The 22,650-nt window shown below is 40.1% G+C and overlaps 1 protein-coding gene across 1 annotated transcript; it reads left to right on the top strand.

Moving 5' to 3' along the window:
- Window positions 1-359: 359 nt before the first annotated feature.
- Window positions 360-22,650, top strand: LOC148203697 (uncharacterized). The gene is made up of 6 exons (XM_088107721.1): window positions 360-1,775; window positions 1,905-2,697; window positions 4,274-4,471; window positions 4,570-4,641; window positions 4,725-4,788; window positions 22,334-22,650. Exons 1-6 carry the CDS (start codon window positions 394-396, stop codon window positions 22,648-22,650), a joined length of 2,826 nt encoding a protein of 941 aa, XP_087963847.1. The 5' UTR covers window positions 360-393.

The raw sequence follows: 22,650 nt of genomic DNA, 5'->3' as shown, positions 1-22,650 counted from the left end.
CGGTTCAGTTTTAGGTCTTTTGTGTTGATAATGTGTTGTTTGTGTGTTGTGTTTTGTCTTGTATGTTTGAGTGTGTGTGATTTGTTTGTTTAGGTTGTTTTGTGTGTTCAAAATTTTTGTGATATCATTTCATGATTTTAGGGTGTTGTGACTTAGTGCATGACTAGGGGAAATCCTGGGCCTATACCACCCTTTGATCCTGAGATTGATAGAACTTTTCATAGGTTAGCTAGGCATTCTAGAAATTTATCTTTAGAGTCTGTTTTTGAGTCTGTTCCATTGGATACTGTGCATCCCACTGCTGAGTACTTTGTGCATACTGCATCTACTGCATCTGTTGCATCTGCACGCGATTCTGATTCTGATTCTGTTGTTTTTCACACTGAGAACAATATGGCACAACCTCCACCTCGTGGGAGGACTTTTAGGGAGATGGCTGCACCTGATTTCGATATCGAAAGCTTGTGCATCCAATATCCTGATGAGGGCGTTCCATTTGTTCTCAAGACTGGACTGATCCATTTGTTGCCCAAGTTTCATGGTCTTGCAGGTGAGAGTCCTCATAAGCATTTGAAGGAATTCCACATTGTCTGTTCTAGTATGAAACCACATGATGTTCCTGAAGAGCACATCTTCTTGAAGGCATTCCCTCATTCATTGGAAAATGTTGCTAAGGATTGGTTGTATGGTTTGGCGCCTAGATCCGTCACTAGCTGGGATGATCTGAAGAGGCTGTTCTTAGATAAATTTTTTCCAGCAGCCCGGACCACAGCTATCAGAAAAGACATAACTGGGATTAGGCAGCTTGGTGGAGAGAACTTATATGAGTATTGGGAGAGATTCAAGACACTTTGTGCTAGTTGTCCCCACCATCAGATACCTGAGCATCTCCTTGTCCAGTATTTCTATGAGGGTTTGAACAACATGGACCGTGGTATGATTGATGCTGCCAGTGGTGGAGCTCTTGGAGACACCACACCTGCTGAGGCCAGGCAATTGATTGAGAAGATGGCCTCCAACTCCCAGCAGTTTAGCACCAGGAATGATGCCATTGTGGTGAGGGGCGTACATGATGTTGTTGCCCAGTCTTTATCAGCTGTTGAAAGCAAGTTGGAAGGAAAGATTGACTCTCTTACGAAGATGGTGACACAATTGACTACCAACCAGAGATCTGCAGCTCCATCTGCATTTGTTGCACGACTATGTGCTATTTGTCCTTCCAATGACCACTATACATATGCTTGTCCTTCTTTGCAGCACTCTGCTGCCTCTGATGCGCCTCAGGCTTATGCTACTAACATCTACAACAACAGGCAGCAACAACAGCAAAATCATGACTTATCCAGCAACAGGTACAACCCAGGGTGGAGGAATCACCCCAATCTGAGATGGAACAATGCGCCACAGCATCAACAGCAGGCACCACCTTTCCAGAATGCTGGAGCACCTAACAGATATGTGCCTCCACCAATGCAACAACACCAGAGGCAACAACAACAGCAGCAACAAGAGGCACCTACCCAGCCAGTTGCCCAACCTTCCACTTCGTCTGAACCTTCATTGGAAGAGTTAGTGAGACAGATGACTATGCAAAACCTGCAGTTTCAGCAGGAGACTAGAGCTTCCATACAGAGTCTCACTAACCAGATGGGTCAGATGGCTACTCAGATAAACCAGGCGCAGTCTCAGAATTCGGATAAGTTACCATCCCAGACTGTGCAGAACCCAAGGAATGTGAGTGCCATAACCCTTAGATCAGGGAAGCAGATTTTTGTGCCTTCAGAGCCCGCTTCTACACCTACACCCATGCCTGCTACTTGTCCTAGAAAGAACAACCATGACGGTCCGAGCAAGGCATTTGAGGTGGGTGAATCTTCTTCTCCAGCCGGTGGTTCTTCTTCAAGTGGATCTTCTCCCTCTTCCACCACCACTGCTGCCGCACCTTCTCCATTGGTTGACCGACCTATCCCTCTACCATTTCCTTCACGGGCACTTCCTAGCAAAAAGATGGAAGAGGTGGATAGGGAAATTCTGGAGACCTTCAGGAAGGTAGAGGTGAACATACCTCTACTCGATGCCATCAAGCAGATACCGAAGTATGCCAAATTCTTGAAGGAGCTGTGCACACACAAGAGGAAGATGAAGGGAAATGAGAGAATTAGCATGGGAAGGAATGTATCTGCGCTTATTGGTAAGTCGGTCCCGCACATCCCTGAAAAGTGCAAGGACCCAGGTATATTTTGCATTCCTTGTGTGATTGGAAACAATAAATTTGAAAATGCCATGCTTGATTTGGGTGCTTCTGTTAATGTCATGCCTTTGTCTATATATGCATCTTTGTCTCTTGGTCCTTTGCAAACCACGGGTGTGGTCATTCAGTTGGCCAATAGGAGTGTTACCCACCCAGCAGGTTTCATAGAGGATGTCTTGGTTAGGGTTGGTGAATTGATTTTTCCTGCTGACTTTTATGTTTTGGAAATGGAGGAGGGATTCTCTCATGGATCCGCTCCCATTATCTTAGGCAAGCCATTCTTGAAAACTGCCCGAACTAAGATCGATGTGTATGCTGGAACTTTGTCTATGGAATTTGTTGATATTGTTGTTCATTTTAATATCCTTGATGCAATGAAATTTCCAACTGAGGACCATTCTCTGTTTAGGATCGATGCATTGGATGACATTATTGATAAATATGCTGTTGATGATTTTGACTCTTTGCATAAGAAAGAGCATACTTTTCTATCTTCTCTACATACATGCATTGAATCTGAATTTGAGAATGATGTTGATTTTGAAGAGAATTTTGATATCCATGATGTTGATGATGTTTTTGATATGGATGATGTTGATAATGTAATTGTCATGGATATGGATTTGGAGCTTGATGAGATAGGTGTTCCGCCTTTACCTGTGAATTCTTTGGAGTCAGAATGCACTAACCACTTTGTAGGAAGTACAAATGAATCTGACTTGCAGGCACCTACTCTTGAGTTGAAACAGCTCCCAGATAACCTCAAGTACGTGTACTTGGAGGATGATGAGAAGAAACCGGTGATCATTTCCACCTCCCTTGATTCTGTTCAAGAGGAGAAGTTGCTTGGTGTGTGATAACAGTTGAAAAACTGTTATTTTCATTATTAGAATTGACACTAAAAGCAACCTTTACACTTAGAAACTAGCTTGAAATCATGTTTTTCCTCATGTTTTTAGAAATAAGAGAGCTGGACAGGTTTATGCTTGATTTCAGTGTTTTTGTGCAGGTTTTAAGGTGAATTTGGTGAAAGAAGTGAAGAAGGAGAGAGATGAAATCAGAAAAGACAATAAAAAGTGCAAAAGGAGAAGCCGAAGTCACCGCTCAGCGGCAGTTTACCGCTGAGCGGCACTCAGGAGCTTGCGGGAGGTCCGCTGAGGGGCAAAATGGCCGCTGAGGGGAGAAAACAAGTCACGCACTCACCGCTGAGCGGTAGTTTACCGCTGAGCGGCACTCTGGAAGTCACGTAAGGTCCGCTGAGGGGCAAAATGGCCGCTGAGGGGAGAAAACAAGTCACGCATTCACCGCTGAGCGGTATTTTACCGCTGAGCGGCACTTTAATGGGCTTGGACTTGACTTTGTGTAATTTACGAATGATACATAAGCTTTAGGGTTTCCTAGGGTTAGGTATCTCTGGCTGGAACGAGGCAAACACTCTCTCTACCACCCCTTTGAAGGAGGATCTTGGATGCTGAGGCTTCCTCTTCACCTTTTTAGGGTTTATTCACTACTACAAATTCATTGATTACCGAAGGATTATTACCGAAGGCCTCTTACCCCTCGGTAAAAATGACAATACCGAAGGATTTCCCGACGGTCATTAAAATTGGTCATTACCGAAGGCTTTTGCCCTTCGGTAATACACAGACGATTTACCGAAGGCTTTTGGCCGTCGATATATGCATTCACTTAATAAAATCTGAATTTGGGATTTCCCTCCTCCATATCCCAAATGATTTTTGGGAAAGCTTCTCCCAAATTTTCACTCCCGTCCCCGCGCCACCGCTGCCCTTCCTGGGATTTCCCTCTTCCATTCACTGGAACCGGACGTCCATGGTCGCCGGACGCCTACCGCAGTCCGCACCGCCGCTCCTGGGATTTTGCTCCAGCGCCCACCGCTCCTGCAGTCCGCACCGCCGCTCCTGGGATTTTTCTCCAGCGCCCACCGCTCCTGCAGTCCGCACCGCCAGCACCACCGCACGGTCAGCTACCCTTCTCTCTCTCTTCACCGCCGTGCAACAGGGTGACCTCCAAATTGTCACCACACTCTTAGAGGCCGACCCCTCTCTCTTCCACCAAACCACTCTCTACGATCGCCACTCTCTGCTTCATATTGCCGCAGCCAATGCCCAGATCGAGATTCTCTTCTCTTCCTTCCAGATTCTCTCTAGGCTTTTGGATGGATCTCTCAACCCAGATGTTTTGAATCGCCACAAACAGGTACTGCCTTCTGCTCTTTATCTATTCTTTCCCATTTTTATTTTTTTTTAAAAATGCTATCTTTGCTTACCCTTCATCGTCTGTCGTGAATGCTTCAGACTCCGCTTATGTTGGCAGCAAGGCACGGGAACATCGCGTGTGTCGAGAAGCTTCTTCAAGCCGGAGCTAATGTAATGTTTCGATTTCATTGATCTTATCCTTTGAATTATTGGGTTGTTTGATGTGAATTAATTATGAAGGTGATAACCCTCAGACCGTGAAGACAAGACTAAGGCAGTGGGCTCAGGTTGTTGGATGTGCAGTGCGTCAAAGAAGCTGTGTGATGAGATGATAATTGTTTATTCGAGTTGTTAAACCTAAACCATTGCAATAGAAGCTGTGTGTGATTGATATAAATGACAACCATTGCAATAGGCCCTCGGTAATTACCGAAGGCTTTTGACCCTCGGTAATTACCGAAGGCTTTAGGCCCTCGGTAATTACCGAAGGTCAAAAGCCCTCGGTAATTGTTAGCGACAAGGGATTTACCGAGGGCTGATTGGCCGTCGATAAGCCGTCTGTAAATGACATTTTCCGAGGGCTTTTGGCGTTTTCCGAGGGCTTTTGGCCTTCGGTAATGCCCTTTTTTTTTGTAGTGATTCTTTCATTCTTTCATTGTAATTCACTTAGGTTCACCATGAATATGGTGAACTAAACTCTGTATGTTTGTTGGGGAATCAATGTAGTCTTGTGAAACTCTCATATATGGAATCTATTTTTTACATCTTTTAATTAAGACTTATGCTTTCTTTCATCATTAGTTAGGGTTTTTCCTCTTTACTTAATGCTTGCATTGTTTAACTCATTCGATGCATGATAATTGGTTTTGTCGATACGGGCACGTACGGGGAAGTCTAGATCCGGGGAATTTCTCCCAATTTTATATTGGTTGTCGTCAAGCTCCTGTACTTATGAACTGATCATTAGGAATGCTAGGAATTGTATGAACTCGTGATTAGGGAGAAGCCTTCTGGAAAGGTACATTAGAGAGTGGCATTAACAATGATGATTTGATTGTTGAATTCCTTAAAATATATGAGAGTGGATAAGATGAAATTGAACCCCAACAACATATTCATATCTATATTTCATTGAAAGTGTTTATCCTTTGATTTTTGCCATTGATCAAAATTCATGCATACATGTTTATTTTCTGTCTTGCATTTTAAACCCCGAATATTTCTTTTGTAAGTCTTAGTTAATCAAGAAACCACATAACTAAACTAGGCCGTGAGTCCTTTGGGAAGAACGATACTTGGTCTTACCAAGTTTTATTACTTGAACGATTCGGTCATACTTGCCGATTGAAAACAAGTTTGTGACATCATAATTTGGTGTTCATAAATTTGTCCATCAGTGTGCTGAGGAAGCACAAGAAGGCCATTGGTTGGAGTTTGGCTGACATACCTGGTATTAGCCCATCCACATGCATGCATAGAATTCTTTTGGAAGATGGGGCAAGGCCAGTGAGACAGCCACAAAGAAGGCAAAACCCCGTGATCATGGACGTCATCAAGAAGGAGGTGACCAAGCTTTGGCAAGCTGGGATCATCTACCCTATTTCAGACAGTCAGTGGGTTAGCCCCATCCATGTTGTGCCCAAGAAAACTGGCCTCACTGTGGTGAAGAATGAGAGGGATGAGCTTATCCCAGCTAGAGTGCAGAACAGTTGGAGAGTCTGCATTGACTATAGGAGGCTCAACCAAGCAACCAGGAAAGATCATTTCCCCCTGCCATTCATTGATCAGATGCTGGAGCGCCTGGCAGGTAAATCTCATTATTGTTTTCTTGATGGTTTTTCTGGTTACTTTCAAATAAATATTGCGCTTGAGGATCAAGAAAAAACCACATTCACCTGCCCCTTTGGCACTTTTGCCTATAGGAGGATGCCCTTTGCTCTATGCAACGCCCCTGGTACCTTCCAGCGGTGCATGCTTAGCATTTTTAGCGACTTTCTTGAGAATTGCATAGAGGTGTTTATGGATGATTTTACTGTGTATGGATCCTCCTTTGATGCATGTTTAGACAGTCTGGAAAAAGTTTTGAAAAGATGCATAGAAACAAACCTTGTTCTCAATTTTGAGAAATGTCACTTCATGGTTGGACAAGGTTTGGTTCTAGGGCATATCATTTCTGAAAAGGGAATAGAGGTAGACCCTGCTAAGATATCTGTGATTTCGCAGTTGCCTTACCCCTCTTGCGTGCGAGAGGTGCGATCTTTTCTTGGACATGCAGGTTTCTACAGGCGCTTCATCAAAGATTTCAGCAAGAAGGCGCTTCCCTTGTCCAGACTGCTGCAGAAAGATATTGACTTTTCTTTTGATGACAGATGCAAGCAGGCGTTTGATTGCCTGAAGGAAGCTTTGACCACCGCCCCTATCATTCAGGCACCAGATTGGACAGCCCCATTTGAGCTCATGTGTGATGCGTCTAATTATGCATTAGGGGCTGTCTTGACACAGAAAATTGACAAGCTGCCGAGAGTGATCTACTATGCTTCACGCACTTTGGATGTTGCCCAGGCAAATTATACCACCACTGAAAAAGAGTTGTTGGCAATTGTTTTTGCCCTTGATAAGTTTAGGTCATATTTGCTTGGATCACCTGTTATTGTGTATACTGACCATGCAGCTCTGAAGTTTCTGTTGAAAAAGGCGGAGTCAAAGCCTAGATTGATCAGGTGGATGCTACTGCTCCAGGAGTTTGACTTGCAAATTGAAGACCGGAGTGGAGCACGAAATTTGGTTGCAGACCACCTAAGCCGGATTGAAAAAGTTGGGAATGAAGCTGACGTGTTGCCCATACAAGATACCTTTCCTGACGAGAGTTTGTTGATGATTTCTTACTCTCACCCCACTCCTTGGTTTGCACACATTGTAAATTATTTGGTTGCTTCTGTTTTTCCTCTCTTAGCATCACGTGCTCAGATTGCTAAAATTAAGAGTGATTCTAAGTATTATGTTTGGGATGACCCATATCTGTGGAAGTTGTGCAGTGACCAGGTTACTAGGAGATGCATTCCGGACCATGAGATTGACTCGGTCCTGCAGTTTTGTCATGCCTCCTCACCTGGTGGTCATCTGGGGATACAGAGAACAGCTCGCAGAGTGCTTGACTGTGGTTTCTATTGGCCTTCCATCTTCAAAGATGCGGAGAAGATTTGCAGCACTTGTGAACCTTGTCAGAGAGCAGGAGGATCAATTTCAGAGAGACAAGAGATGCCTCAACAACCTATGTTGTTTTGTGAGGTGTTTGATGTATGGGGTATAGATTTCATGGGTCCTTTTCCTGTTTCTTTTGGTTTCTGTTATATTCTCCTTGCTGTGGATTATGTTTCAAAATGGGTGGAAGCTAGAGCCACCAGGACTAATGATGCTCGGGTTGTTGTAGATTTTGTTAGATCTCACCTCTTTTGCAGGTTTGGAGTACCTAGAGCAATTGTTAGTGATCAAGGAACCCATTTTTGCAACAGATCCATGCAAGCTTTGCTCAAGAAATATGGGGTGACGCACAGAATTTCTACACCATACCACCCCCAAACAAATGGGCAGGCTGAGATCTCCAACAGGGAGATTAAGAGGATTTTGGAGAAGATTGTCCAGCCCAACAGGAAAGATTGGAGCAATAGGTTAGACGATGCTCTTTGGGCTCACAGGACAGCTTACAAAGCACCGATAGGGATGTCTCCCTACCGGGTTGTCTTCGGAAAGGCATGTCACCTACCGGTCGAGATTGAGCATCGGGCATATTGGGCTGTGAAGATTTGCAACTTCTCCATGGACCAAGCTGGAGAAGAAAGAAAGTTGCAACTGAATGAATTGGATGAGATCCGATTGGAGGCATATGAGAACTCGAAGTTCTACAAGGAAAGGACAAAGAAGTTCCATGATAGTTCTATTGTTAGAAAGGACTTCGAGGTTGGCCAACAGGTTTTGTTGTATAACTCTAGACTCGGCCTCATGGGTGGTAAGTTGAGATCAAAATGGACTGGACCTTTTGTTGTGACTAATGTTTACCCTTATGGTGCAGTAGAGATCCAAGGTCCACCTACAGCTAAAAGCTTCAAGGTGAACGGGCATAGACTGAAGCCTTTCCTCAGCAACCCTTCTTTAGTGGATGTAGTGGTGGAGGAGACGTCTTTGGTCCACCCCACCTATCCTCCCATCTGACTCAGGGAGTTTCTTTTCTCCTTCCCTCCTCACTTTTATTGCACTTTGTCGATATCTGATGATTGTTCTGATTGTTTGATCTACTGATTGTAACACACTGAGGACATTGTGTCGTTTAAGTGTGGTCTATTAGGGGAGGTTGTTTCTTTGTTCATGTTTCAGTTTTTATGTAGTTTGTTGTGTCTTGTGTACAGTTTTGCACGCTTTTCGTAAATTCTGGATTGTGGTTAGGTTGTCAGTTTTCCTTCACTTCATTGATACTCTGAGATGTTGGATTCCTTGCTTTTCTTTGCTTGGAAGATGATCATGATGTTTGAGAGTTGAATTGATTGTGACAGAATTACACTGTGTGAGATTTGAGCCACTTTATGTTCTTTCTTGTGTGTGATATGTCTCTTGATTGCTTGCGCATATGCCTTGGCTTGACTCTTGTTGATAGTTCTTGATTGATATGCATGTTTGGAAGTGATAAAGGCAATTTTGTTCGTGAGCCTCTCTAGCCAAATAAGCTTACCTGGTTTTAATTCTTTGATAACCCATTTTGAGCCTATACTTTCCCTCATTTCCTTGTTTTGAAGCTCATACACTAGCCCTCAGTGAAAAACAATGATTACCTTAACCCTAGGGAATTTTGGAGCTTTGGAAGTGTTTTGGGAACAAGTGTGGTCTCCTTGGGGTTTCTGATGAGTTGGCTAGTTGGTTCCTCTTCTTGTTTTGTTTTGGTAAATATATGTGTATCTTGTCTTTTACAGTTTTGTTTTAAAAAGAGAGAAAAGAAAAGAGACAGGATGAAAAAAATAGAAAGCAGAAAAATAGTGAAAAAAAAAATGTGAATAATGGAGTCAAGAAGAGGATGGAATTAGAGGTTGTGGGTGTGTTTGAATGTGTTTACACTTGTTCCCCATTGCTCCTCTGTTCCTTATGGTTTGTAGCTTCTTATCCAGATATATCCTCCCTTGTCCTTGGCCCCATTACAACCATGAAAAGACCTTTTGATTTGAACATGCGTATGTGGTTGAGTGTTGATATTAGAGGCTTGCCAAGTCTATTTGTGATTGCTTTCTTGAGTGCATTGAGTGACATTGATTTACCTTAAACACTTGAGAGAAACATTGATTGTGTGCATCTGTGAGGCTCTGTTGCTTTTGATTCATCTCTTGAACTGATTGAATGTTTTCCTTGTACTGAACTGTTTGGATGATTCTTTGAGTATTTGCTTTCATTGAATCTGTGTGGGATTCTGCCTATACCTTTTACCGTCCAGATTTTGTGAGAATTGTGCAACTGTGTTTCTGTTTTGGAGTCTTTGTTGTCTGTCTGTCGAGTCTGTGTTAGCTCCCTGATGTTTGAGAGTTCCCTGGTTTTCGTTTTGGTTTTGCCCAAGAGTGCAAAAGACTAAGTGTGGTCTATTTTGATGAGTCGTTATTTCTGGAATTATATTTAGTTTATTGCACTTAAATAAACCAGGGAATTGTGTTTAATTGTTTGTTATTTCCCCGTTTTCCGAATTCTGCTCAATTTGGTCGGAAATTTGTAATTGTGCTAATTTGGGTTTTCTGAGCTGATTAAGTGCATTTTTGAAGTGCAGGAAAATTTCGGAAATACATTTTGGGACATCAGGAAGAATGCCGAATAAATTCAAGACTCTCCACACAGACATTTTAGAATTAATTAAATTGTAATTCAGTAGTTTAGAATTTCTGTATCAACTCTTACATTTTGGGTCAATTTTTGGTAAAGTAGATTAGGCCCAAAAGTAGAGATTAGTGACTTGGACCTAGGGTTTTTCTTTTGTGTGGACCCCACCCTCATTAAAGGGGAGACACACGGCCTTTAGGTTAAGCCGCCACTTGCCATTTTCACTTTACACTCTCGGCTTGTGTTCTTGGAAAGAAAAATGATGTTTACGCTGGTTTTTTTTTGGGATTCGGATGATGAATGAAAGAAAGTTTTTCACTTCTCCACTTTGCTGAAGGCCACTTGTGACTTCTTTGTTTTGGCTCTCGGTTTTACATTCATATTCAGCGTTGGTGTGCACACGTTATTCAGCTACTGTTACATTGATTTGAATTTTGTTTTTCAATTGGAGAGGATGCATGGACTTCATCATCTTTAGGAAGCGCTGAATCGTTTTTGGCTGGAGAAGGTAACCGGTTCCCTTACCTTGCCGGAAGGGGAGCAGAGGCAGCTGCCAGCGGTGCACAAGGAGAATGGTGTGCAAGGGAATGGGAGAAGAGAAACATCACGTCATAGAGTGCCCGTGAGGTGGAGCTGGAAATGGAGAATTAATTTGGCTTGTGCATGGTGTAGGCGTGTTGTGCTGGAAGAAAAGAGAATGCTCCAGGAGGTCTCGGTTTGGAAAGCATAGCACGGTGTAGTGTTTCTTTTGGCTTGGAGCACACACCTGGATGTCCTGGAAGAAGTGGGCAGCACGCGGTCTTCTTTTTGGCAGCAGCTGTCACGGACACTTAACTGGAAGCTTTGAAAGGAGCAACGTGTGTGTTGGAGCAGCCACCGAGAGGGAGAGAATGGTGTGTACGAGAATGGTAGAGCACGATTAAAAGCTTTTTCATTTAGTAAAGAGGATTTGTCCAGCCGTGACTTTGGTTTTTCTTTGAGCATTTTTATTAAATGAAAAAGAAGGAAACACATGGAAAAGGGGGCTGTTTACGTTCAATGGGAATTTTAAATTGATGTTTGGTTGATGAAGCTCCAGGAGGTCACGGTTTGATGATGATGGGATGGGGAAATTATTTAGGCTTGAAGGGAAGGTAGCACACGTTAATTGCACGGAGAGTGGAGCTGGAAGCAGGGAGAAGTGATGAGTCATTCCAGCAGCAAGGATGTGGTTTTTCTTTCTTTAAAGGGCAGTAGCGGTGATTGATTTAGTAGTTTATTTCTATTTAGCTTAGCTGGAATAGAGAATGAGAGGATGCTTGAGGTGGGTGGACATATTGGATTTAGCTTAGTAAGTGGCAGCTTGTTACGTTTAGAGGAGGAGAAATGATTATTTTCATGCACTGGAATACCGTCAATCATGTTTAGTTGTGTTTAATTTCCATTTTAATTTAAGTTCAATTACAGTCACAAACCTTTGATAACCCCCCCCCCCCACTACGTGTTAATCTGAGACTGAACCCAAATTGGTCCTTGAGAGACGACCTAGGAGTCACTTCCTAGTCTATACTGCATTCTTTTATGCACAACTTTTGTGGGAGGTGCGACCCTTTCATCAGGGAGTTTCTTCTACCTTCACTTACTTTTGTTGTGATTGAACTGCTCTTGTTATGGGTTGTAGTTGCTTGCAATTTGTGATCTATTGATTTTGGAATGAATTGTCTGTGCAGATTTCAGCTGATGAGAAATTTATATAGCTAGTGTAGCGTCTTGCAATTTGAGAGCAAAAGCAATTCTATTAGCTGCCAGGATCAACAAGTGCACACGTGAAGGCCAGAGAATAAAAGGGAAGTTCTTACTATTATGTGTTTTCATTGTGCAATTTGTTCTAGCTAAGGAAATTTTGATTGCAGCTCTGTGCATTTACTTTTGTAGGATTGAACTAGCCTGGAAAATTCAAGACAATTGATTCCAAAAGTAACCAAAGTTGAGCAACAAAGCTGAATGAAGTGGACCAGGACCGTAGCAGCCTAGCATAGTTGTTTTCTTTGTATTTGATTTGTTCAAATTGTTTGTAATAGGCTTGTGTTAGCCTACTGTTAGCTTTAGCTTGTTTTGTAAAAAGGCCTTTTATAAAGTCCAAGTGCTTTGGAAGAGTCCTTGGTGCTCTTTCAAACTCTTGGCAACTTTACTTGATTTAATTTTAGCATAGCTAGACAGGTGAGTGTGTCTTGATTAGCCAAAGCTACAAGCCTCACCATAGGAGTAGACTTTAAATATTGATTTGATTTGTGTTTCACGTAGGGGTTATTAGAGTCCGCTAGTCTCTTAATTGTTTTGATTGTTTGAATTTTTGATATGTTCACGTTTTAGGGATGGATAGGCTAAAAGAGATTAAACTCTAAGCCTTACCACATTAGAGTCCGTAATTAGGAGTCTAGTCTTTGAATGTGTTTGTTTTTTGAGTCGTGTCTTTGATTTTAAAGGTGATTTTAGTTTAAGGGGTAATTAGTTAGTAGCCTAAGACATTTTTGGCAAGGCAAGACTTGGTACTTAAGCAACTCTTTAGCTCACCTCTCTTACCTGGGACTTGTCTAAGTGGAAGCTTTGAATCCTTTAAATTAAGAAATCTCTTAAAAACAAAGATGTCTTCTTGTAGTTCATATAGGTCTTCTAGGTTAAATAATGTTGATGAAATGTTTAAACAAGCTAGGAATCTTCCATCCTTTGGTAAAGACATAGGTGCATTAACATACCTAGCTTGGGAAAAAGAAATTGATAAAATAAATCCTTGGTTTTATGGAGAGAGTGAATATTATTTCCTTAGCATATATCTCTCTAAGTTAGAAGAGCATGCAAGTGAATGGTGGGATGAAAGACAATATCATGTTAGGAAAGGTAGAAAGTCTTCCATACGTGATTGGCATGATTTAAAAGCTTGCATGAGAAGAAAGTTTGTGCCTTCAAGTATTAAAAGAAACCTGGAACTAATTAGGGATTGCATTGATGATGGAAAATTATTTCTTGAGAGTTTAAATGATCATGGGTTTCTTCGTAGAGAATTAGAATTTGGGGCAAGACTTAAAGAGATCAAGGATAAGAAAACAGAAAGAGAGATTGAGAAAAAAGAAAAGGAAGAAAGGAAAGAAGAAGAGAAGAGAGAGAAGAAGAGAGGAATTAAGAAGAGAAGAAGAGAGAAGAAGAAGAGAAGAAGAAAAGGAAGAAAGAGAAGAAGATAAAAGAAAAGAAGAAGAGAGAAAAGAAAAAGAGAGAAAAGAAGAAGAAAAGAGAGAAAGGCAAGAAAGAGAGAAGAAAGAAAAGGAGAAATTGTTACTAATGACAAATCCTATTCTTTCAAAGACCATGGAACCTAAAAGGGAAGGTTTCCAAATCTTTATTTCTTTTCCAATAATTGATTATTTTTCAATTTTTAACTTCTCTTTCAAACAAATTGTCATCTCATATTCTATACAAACTTTTTCAAAATATGACAAATCAAATCTTGAATTATTCTTATCTTTTAGGAAAGAAATAACTCAAGACAAAAGTGAATTTGGACTTCTAGAATTTCCAAATGTGATACAACAAAATATTAGAAGTCCTTATTTCCTTGTTTTTATAGAAAAATTCTTTCTTGGATTGATAGTAATTGAAAATATATTTGATGTTTATTGCAGATTTGTGTTTGATCCAGGAGGAAGAAAAAGTGGATATAAAAGAATAAGGCCACTCCAAGATGGCCATGCTCCCAAAGATTGTGTGGAGCTTCTTCATAAGGCGATTGCCAGATTTGAGGACAAATCTTTTTTTAAGAGGGAGGGTATGATGTAATCCTGCCCGACGTAGTCCTTCTTTAGTATTTTTATCTTTCATAGGTTAGCTTGTAAGGAGCATGGGTTACTATAAATACCCGTCTCCACCATTGTATCATTAGCTTTTGAGCTTAATGAGAATTTGATTTTCTGACCTTCAAAAATAATTCTCTCTTGAAAGTCACATGCTAGAGAGTCCAAAGACTCCCTCTAGCCACCTTCCTTGCACACTGCCTCCATTTTCATTTTCCTTGATTTCCACGGTGCTGCACTTATTTCTCTCACCTTCTCGCTACCATTCTTAGCTGCCACCTCACATCAGCGCTCAAAGCTGCCTACACCTTCAGCAGCCACGCGTCCTCTTTCATATCTTCATCAGCACATCACTATTCATTTTTTTATTCGCGTTTCTCTCTCGCTGAGACAGATTCTTTCTCGAGAGTGTTCTTCATCATCACCAACCATTCTTCATCATAGATCCATCTCTTCTCCTCAGTAAGTATCAGATTCACCAGTTTCTTCATCTTTCTTCCACTGATACACGGGGCCCAAGGTCAATTAGTTCAGTGTAGGATTTCTTTTACTTTTATTAAAACATGTGTAAAAGGTGCTAGGCATGTGCTAGATAGGAGGGACTTTTAGTCCTATATATAGACATGTCACCACCTCTTGTAAGATACTTTTGAGCATAATGAATTGTTATTCTGTTGAGAACACTCCAGATCAATTCTACCTTGAAAGTCAAAGCTAGAGAATCCCAAAGGATCTCCTCTAGCCACCTTCCCTTCACACCATCCATTCTCTCATTTTCCATTATCAGATTCTCTCTCCTCCGTAGCATCCAGCTCACGCCACTCTCACCAATTACTAGCGTCCTCGTGGCTTGCGCCTACATCTCTGCCACGCGTGCCTGTGACTCCAACGCTACTCATCATTTTTCTCTCAATCATTCGAGAGAATAAACCATCACTCTCGCGTTCTTCTTTCTTCCAGTGCATCTCCTCCAGCAAACCGTTTCCTCACAGATCTACCATCACAAATCCTCACGTAAGTCATCTCCACCGATCCATATCTCATATTTTCCTTGTCCTTGCCTTTTCACACCTACGCACCGATTCAACCTTTGTTTGGAGTTCTATCTTTACTTCCACCATCGTTCTTCACCCATTTATTGAGTCAAATCATAATTTCTTTCCATTTCATTGATTTAATCGTTGAATCCTTCTTTTCCACCGATTAAATCCTTCCTTACCTTCAACCCTAGAGTTTTCACCGATTAATCCCCCGAAACCTAGGGTTCTCGAGTAAATCTGCTTCTTTCCGCTGCGCATCGATGTCAAGGAGGCCTCGAGGAGTCCAAATCTCTCAAGTTTCGTTTTCTCCTCGGAGCGTCGCCTATCATGTGGTAATCAGAGCTCAGGTTCTCCGCGCTTCGAAAGTTAAGTATCTCTCCATTGATTTGCGTCTCTGATCTGAGTTTAAATTTCTTGCGTTGTTATGAAATTCACGAGTTGTTTCGATTCTGTCTTGATCTTATTCATTCGTGTTGAATCTCTTCAATATTCGTGTTGTTCATTATGATTCCTTCTCTGTCTTGTGTTGATTCATGTGTTTTTGGTCTTGATCTGTTCATTAGGTTTCTGCTTGAGTCATTTCTTGTATGCTAACCTTGTTTTGGTTGTGTCTTTCATCATCTTAATCGGTCCAAATTTTTGTTGAGTCATTTTCATTGATAAATCATATTCTGCCATGTTTACAGTCATGTTTAATTGCTTAAAATGTCATAAATTTTGTGTTCAAAGCTGTGTTGAGTTTTTTCTGAGATTCTGGAATATATGATCAGTGGCTATACACCATATGAGCTATGATACCTTCATTGTGAGCTCGGGTGCATGCAAAAGTGACCGTAATCTCAGATTTAACGTACTGTTGAGGTGTATTTTGATTTGCGTTTATTGTCATGGCCAATACATATTATTTTGGTGATAAAATGCTTGAATGAGTTCGTATCAGGTGCACATCACTTAAGCCATGAATTGCTGAAGCAAATAGCTTGATGGCACCTTGTGAAAACTCCAGCAGTATCAAATTGCAGTTGGCCGATCTGCATTGTCTTGTTTGAGTCTAATTTTTGTTTTAAAATCTGTTCTGGCATATAGATCTTGCTGGAAATCTTACATTAACTTCCTCGTGTCGTGTTCAAGTTTCCCATTGTTGTTTTAAAGTCATCAATAATTTGTCCATTGACTCAATGAAACTTAAAACTGGTGGTGTGGTTGACCTGTTTGATTGCATAATTGGCTATTGCAAGTTCAATTTTCGAATTACTATGTTCTGCATCCAATTTTAATGCAAAACAAGTTGGTTTTGAAGTTTTAAACATGTTGAGATAGTTAATTCGAGTTATATCAGCCTTGGTGCGTTTTTCACCTTTGAAACCACCATTTTAAGTCAAAATTTTTATAAAGCAAGTATAGTGCAGTACTGAAATTTTGATTTGTGTGTTTATGATTCAGTTGGATTGTAGTAAGAGCTAGGGTCTGTTGAATGAAATCGAAACAGGTGAAAAAGAATATCTATACAAGTTTAAAAAGCATTCAGACCTTGTACAATCCAAATAAGTGAAGCTCCAAAATCAGAAACTGAAAACATTATCAATTATGAACTAATTTTGTTGGGGCATTGTATCAAACGCATTTGTAAAATTCAGTACTGGAGTCACTTAATTGTTTCTGCTCTAACTTGCTTGTTTGTTCTTCTTGCTTTTAAAATCTGTTCTAGTGCCAATCATAGGTTCAGTTTGAGTGCTTTCCTTCTTGATAGCTTTGTTTCTTGCTTGTCTTTATTGGTTATCTAGTTTGTCTGCAATGCATGTGAAATCTATTCTGCCAATCTTTAATTGAAGCTTTTAATTGCTTATTTCATCTGGTCTAGAGTTTCCTTCTGAGTTAGAGTCTGCTCTGCTGTTTGAGTGGTTGTACTGTTTGTCCATCACTTCGTTTTAGCCTAGCCATTTTCCTGATTGAAAAATCTGTTTCCATTCTGGGTTTTGCTTTTGGGATTTGAAAGAAGGTAAGTGTGAATGGTAGCATATTAGGTGGTGGTGATCCACAAGATTCTCTGGCCTAGACTGAAAATTTCTCTTTTACATTTTCATTTGAGTGTTTAAATTTTTAAAGAGAAACCTCAGTGCTGTGAGCTTAGTAAGGCTAATTTAGCCTAAAATTCCTTGGCATTTGCAAGAGAGTTCAGTTTCAATTAACCATTTGTTGACTGTGTTCATTGTGCAGGAAAAGAAGTTGGAATAATTAGAATGAAGCAGCTGTGATTTGTTGCAACTGCAACTGAAATAACTGTTGTTCTCATTTATTATTGATTTCCTGGTGATGCTATTTGTACTTGTGAATGTATAAACTGTCATTGCATTCATTTTATTTTAAAACATTGCTTGCTGAATTCCTTGATATAATCACTGTTTTGAAAGTGAACTGTGACTTCATGGTTTAATTGAGCATGTTGAATGCTGATTCTGATTTGACAAGACCTATGGGAACTTGGTAGATGCATAGGAATTGCAAATAATGTGCTGATTGTTTTATGAGCATTTCTGGAATTGCAAAAACACTGTTTTAAAACTGCCAATTTCTGATTTGCCTCACAATACTCTGTCCATTGATTTGATTAGCATGGTCCACTGATTTCTGAATTAGTTAGGACATTGTTCTTGACTAGTTGGTCCATTGTTTCTGTCCAGTGTAATTCACTAATTTTTCTGAAAAATGCTGCTCTTGTCATAATCAATTGTGCATCAAACTGTTTTAATTGCCAATGCAACCTCCAGTTTTAAAAAGTGATTAAAGCACCTAATTTTCAGTTCTGACTTGGCGATTGCAGTAATTAGGTGGTTAGTTTCTGCATTGAATTACCTCCAGTCTGAATATAGTTCACTGTCCATTGGATTCTGTTGCTGGATTTTGTTGGATTTATGTGTGCAGAGCTGATGTGAATGAAACCTTACGTGAGCAGAATATTACTGAAGAAACCAGAGGCAGAAACACTTCTTGTGGGAGTGTTGAACTGAAGGGAGTTATTTACTTTAATTGCTTCTGATTGTTTACATTGCTTTGGTTTAAAATTGTTCATTATGGACTGCATGAACTGCTGATTTAGTGTGAATTTTCTGTGTAGTTTGGGAAAAGCAATATTGATGGTACTGTAGCATATTGTACATTGTGAGCTATTTCAGTAAAGACAATAGCAACCATCTGAACTAAAGGGAGTTTCTTTTATCTCAAACTGTTTTTTTGATATGCTTAAATTGTGTAGTATGGCCTGCAATTGTTAGGATTAAAATTGTTTAATTGTTGATTGGTTGGAATTCAGTTTGTGCAGGAGTATAATTCTGAGTGGAAAGCTTGGGAAGCTTGTGCAGCCAAGAGAAAAGGAGTGGACAAGCTAGTTTCTTGATTTAGGCCGAGAATTGAAAGGAATATTTGGCCTCTGGAAGATTTCGTGCAAGATGAAGAAGTGGCAATAGGAACCTTTCTCTGCATCAAGTGTACAAACCAAGACAGGGAAGGCTCATTTAAGTGTAACTCCCCTCTTCCAATATATTTAGTTATCAGTTCTCTGATCCAGCTTTGTACATTTGTGATAATAGAGTGAACCCAAGAGCTAGGAGACCCCAAAGTTATCCAAAAGCAATAAGTCTAAGTGCGTATAAGGCTTTGAAGAAAAACATGCAGCAATGAACTGTTTGGACCAGACCGTGCAGCTGTTTGAATCTTTTGTAAATTGTTTTCTTCATTTTATGTGTAATAGGTTTTTGTGTTAGCTTTCTTTTAATATCAGTGTAAAAGGCCATTCAAAGTCCAAGTGTCTTGGAAGAGTCCTTGGTGCTCTTTCAACTCTTGGCAAAACTTTTCTTGTTTGTGTTTAATTTTTTTAGTGTCTTACGTTTAGGGTGATTTTAGGCTAAAAGGGATTAAACTCTAAGCCTTGTCACATTAGAGTCCGCAAAGTCTCATTTATTAGTGTTTAATTGTTGTGATTGTTTGTGAGTTGTGTCCTTTGATTTTAAAAGTGATTTTAGTTTAAAGGGTAACTAGTAGTAACCTAAGACATTTCTGGCAAGGCAAGACTTGGTACTTAAGCAGTCTTCATGACTCACCTCTCTTACCTGGGACTTGTCTAAGTGTGAATCTTGTATATCTTTTGCACTAGAAAAACTTTTAGAAACAAAGATGTTTTGTTATTCATACAAGTCTTCTAGGAATTTTAATTTTGATAAGCAACTTAGTTACAAAGGAATCAAAAGAGAACATGATAAAGCTAGAAGGAAGTCTTGTTCATCTTATGAATTTGATAGGATTGAAGATGATTTGTATAAAAAAGCTAGTGAAAATATTCCATTCTTTGGTGATGATATTGGTGCATTAACATACCTAGCTTGGGAAAAGGAAATTAATGACATGCATTCATTCATGGTGAGAAAAAGTAAATATGAATCCTTCTATTCTAAAGATGATGAATCTTATATTCTTAATCTTTACACTTCTAGTTTTAAAAAGCATGCAAGAGAGTGGTGGGATGATAGACAATATCATGTTAAGATAGGTAGAAAATATCCCATCTATATTTGGAATGAATTGAAAGCTTGTATGAGAAGAAAGTTTGTGCCTCGAGAAATTGAAAGAAACTTAAAACTTATGAGAGAACTTATTAGAGAAGGTGAGTCATTCATTCAAAATTTAAGTGGATTCTCTCATAGGGAAAGTGAGTTTTTCGAAAAACTTAAGAGGCTATGGGAAGAGACAAGTAAATATAGAATTGAGAGATTAAAAAGAGAGAAAAGAGAGCAAGAGAGAAGAGAGCAAGAGAGAAGAAAAGAGGAAGAAATAGAGAGAAGAGAAAAAGAAAGAAGAGAAGAAGAGAAAAGAAGAAAGAAAGAAAGAAAAGAAGCACAAAGAAGAGAAAAGGAAGAAGTTGAAAGGATAGAAATGGAAGAAAAGAAAAAAAGAGAGCAACTAAGGGCAACATATTCTCCTACACTAGAAGCTAGAATCTTAAGGGGAGGTTTTCTATCCTCTCACTTTTCTCCATTTATATTTGAATTTCCCAAATTTCACTTTTCTTTCAAAGAATTTGCCACTCAATCTTTAAAAATGTTATCACTTTCAACACATGTAAAGTCACAACTTGGGTTATGGTTACCTTTATGGTTACCAATAACTCAAGATACAAATAAAATTTCAAATGAAGAAAGGTTTCTTTATTATATTAAAATTAAAAATTTCAAAATTAGGAAACCTTCTTCTACACATATTCTTTTATATATCTTATTGGGTCAAAGAAAACTAATTAGAGATATGTTTGATGCTTATTGCAGATGGATATTTGACCCAGGAGGAACCCTTGTGAAGCCAACAAAAAATAAGTCTTCAAAAGCATCATCAGATTTGAGGACAAATCCTTTCCAAGGGGGAGGGGATGATACACGGGGCCCAAGGTCAATTAGTTCAGTGTAGGATTTCTTTTACTTTTATTAAAACATGTGTAAAAGGTGCTAGGCATGTGCTAGATAGGAGGGACTTTTAGTCCTATATATAGACATGTCACCACCTCTTGTAAGATACTTTTGAGCATAATGAATTGTTATTCTGTTGAGAACACTCCAGATCAATTCTACCTTGAAAGTCAAAGCTAGAGAATCCCAAAGGATCTCCTCTAGCCACCTTCCCTTCACACCATCCATTCTCTCATTTTCCATTATCAGATTCTCTCTCCTCCGTAGCATCCAGCTCACGCCACTCTCACCAATTACTAGCGTCCTCGTGGCTTGCGCCTACATCTCTGCCACGCGTGCCTGTGACTCCAACGCTACTCATCATTTTTCTCTCAATCATTCGAGAGAATAAACCATCACTCTCGCGTTCTTCTTTCTTCCAGTGCATCTCCTCCAGCAAACCGTTTCCTCACAGATCTACCATCACAAATCCTCACGTAAGTCATCTCCACCGATCCATATCTCATATTTTCCTTGTCCTTGCCTTTTCACACCTACGCACCGATTCAACCTTTGTTTGGAGTTCTATCTTTACTTCCACCATCGTTCTTCACCCATTTATTGAGTCAAATCATAATTTCTTTCCATTTCATTGATTTAATCGTTGAATCCTTCTTTTCCACCGATTAAATCCTTCCTTACCTTCAACCCTAGAGTTTTCACCGATTAATCCCCCGAAACCTAGGGTTCTCGAGTAAATCTGCTTCTTTCCGCTGCGCATCGATGTCAAGGAGGCCTCGAGGAGTCCAAATCTCTCAAGTTTCGTTTTCTCCTCGGAGCGTCGCCTATCATCCACTGTCACCAAATCATCTAAACATTTGGCTAGGGTTTCTTCATCTTTCATCATTTTCTCTGATTTTAGCCGATTAAAATCACTCTTGATCCATTCCAAACCTTTTCCACCGTTCAATCTTCATTTTGAACCGACTAAGCGGTTCATATTGGATTTCCTTCCATTTTTAGGGTTTCTATCGAGTTTAACCCTCTATTTCTTGTTCTTCTTCGAGTTTTTGTCATTTTCCAATGCGTTCATCTTTAGAGAAAGTAATCACATAAATGTTTAGTGTCGTGAGTCTCTTGGGAAACGATACTTGGTCTTACAATTTATTATTACTTGATACGATTTGGTACTCTTGCCGATGTATTAACAAGTTTTTGACTCCATTTTCGAGGATTAAATTTTTTTTTATCAATTAGGTCTGGAACTAGGAGGAATGTAGGTGGGTGAAGATTAGGAGCATTTTTTGCAAGATTTTTGACAAATATGCAGAGTCGCCTCTCAGCGAAAATTTCCCTTGAGCGCGATTCTGGCAGACTTGTTTGTGTGCTTCTTTTCGCTGCTGGCTTGTTGTATAAGTTGCGCTGAGGGGTTTTGATTGCCCTTAGCGGTGATAGGACTGATCTTAGGGTGTTGTTTGTGGTTTACTAATGCTTAACAATATGTCTTGTGGTTTTCTGAATTGTGTTTGATTTAGGGATGGCCTCCTCATCGGGCAAGAGAATCAAGACTATAGGATCCAAGAGGAAGGATAAGGAGCCAGAACGCTCCTATGCCAATAACTTCCTATCTCACAAGCATGAACGCCACTTTAAAGTTGTCCAAGATAGGAGGCTACTAATGGAAAGGAAGGCTGGACTAATACCTGACTTTGCTCCACAGTTTGGGGAGCAACTGGAGAACAGGAACTGGGGAGGTTAGCCACTTACCCTACACTAGCTAACATAGCAGTGGTGAAAGAATTTTACACCAACGCAAGAAGGTTGGGTGATCATCCTGCTGAGGATTATCTGAGCTATGTTAGAGGACACGTCATTCGGTATGACCCTGATTCCATTAATAGATTTTTAAATACTGAATGGGCTTGTGAGCAGTGTCAATTTGCTCTCAATATGGAAGAAGGAGCAGACTTTTGTGATGTGGAAATGTGCTATGTGTGTCTGATGGACACTTTCAGAGAAACAAGACTGGTGGTGTAG

Source organism: Vigna umbellata, chromosome 2, assembly GCF_029865625.1.
Source record: "Vigna umbellata cultivar VRB3 chromosome 2, Vumbellata_1.0, whole genome shotgun sequence".
Taxonomy (NCBI): Eukaryota; Viridiplantae; Streptophyta; class Magnoliopsida; order Fabales; family Fabaceae; genus Vigna; species Vigna umbellata.
Note: the sequence above shows the minus strand (reverse complement) of the source record. Positions and strands in the feature narration are given on the sequence as shown.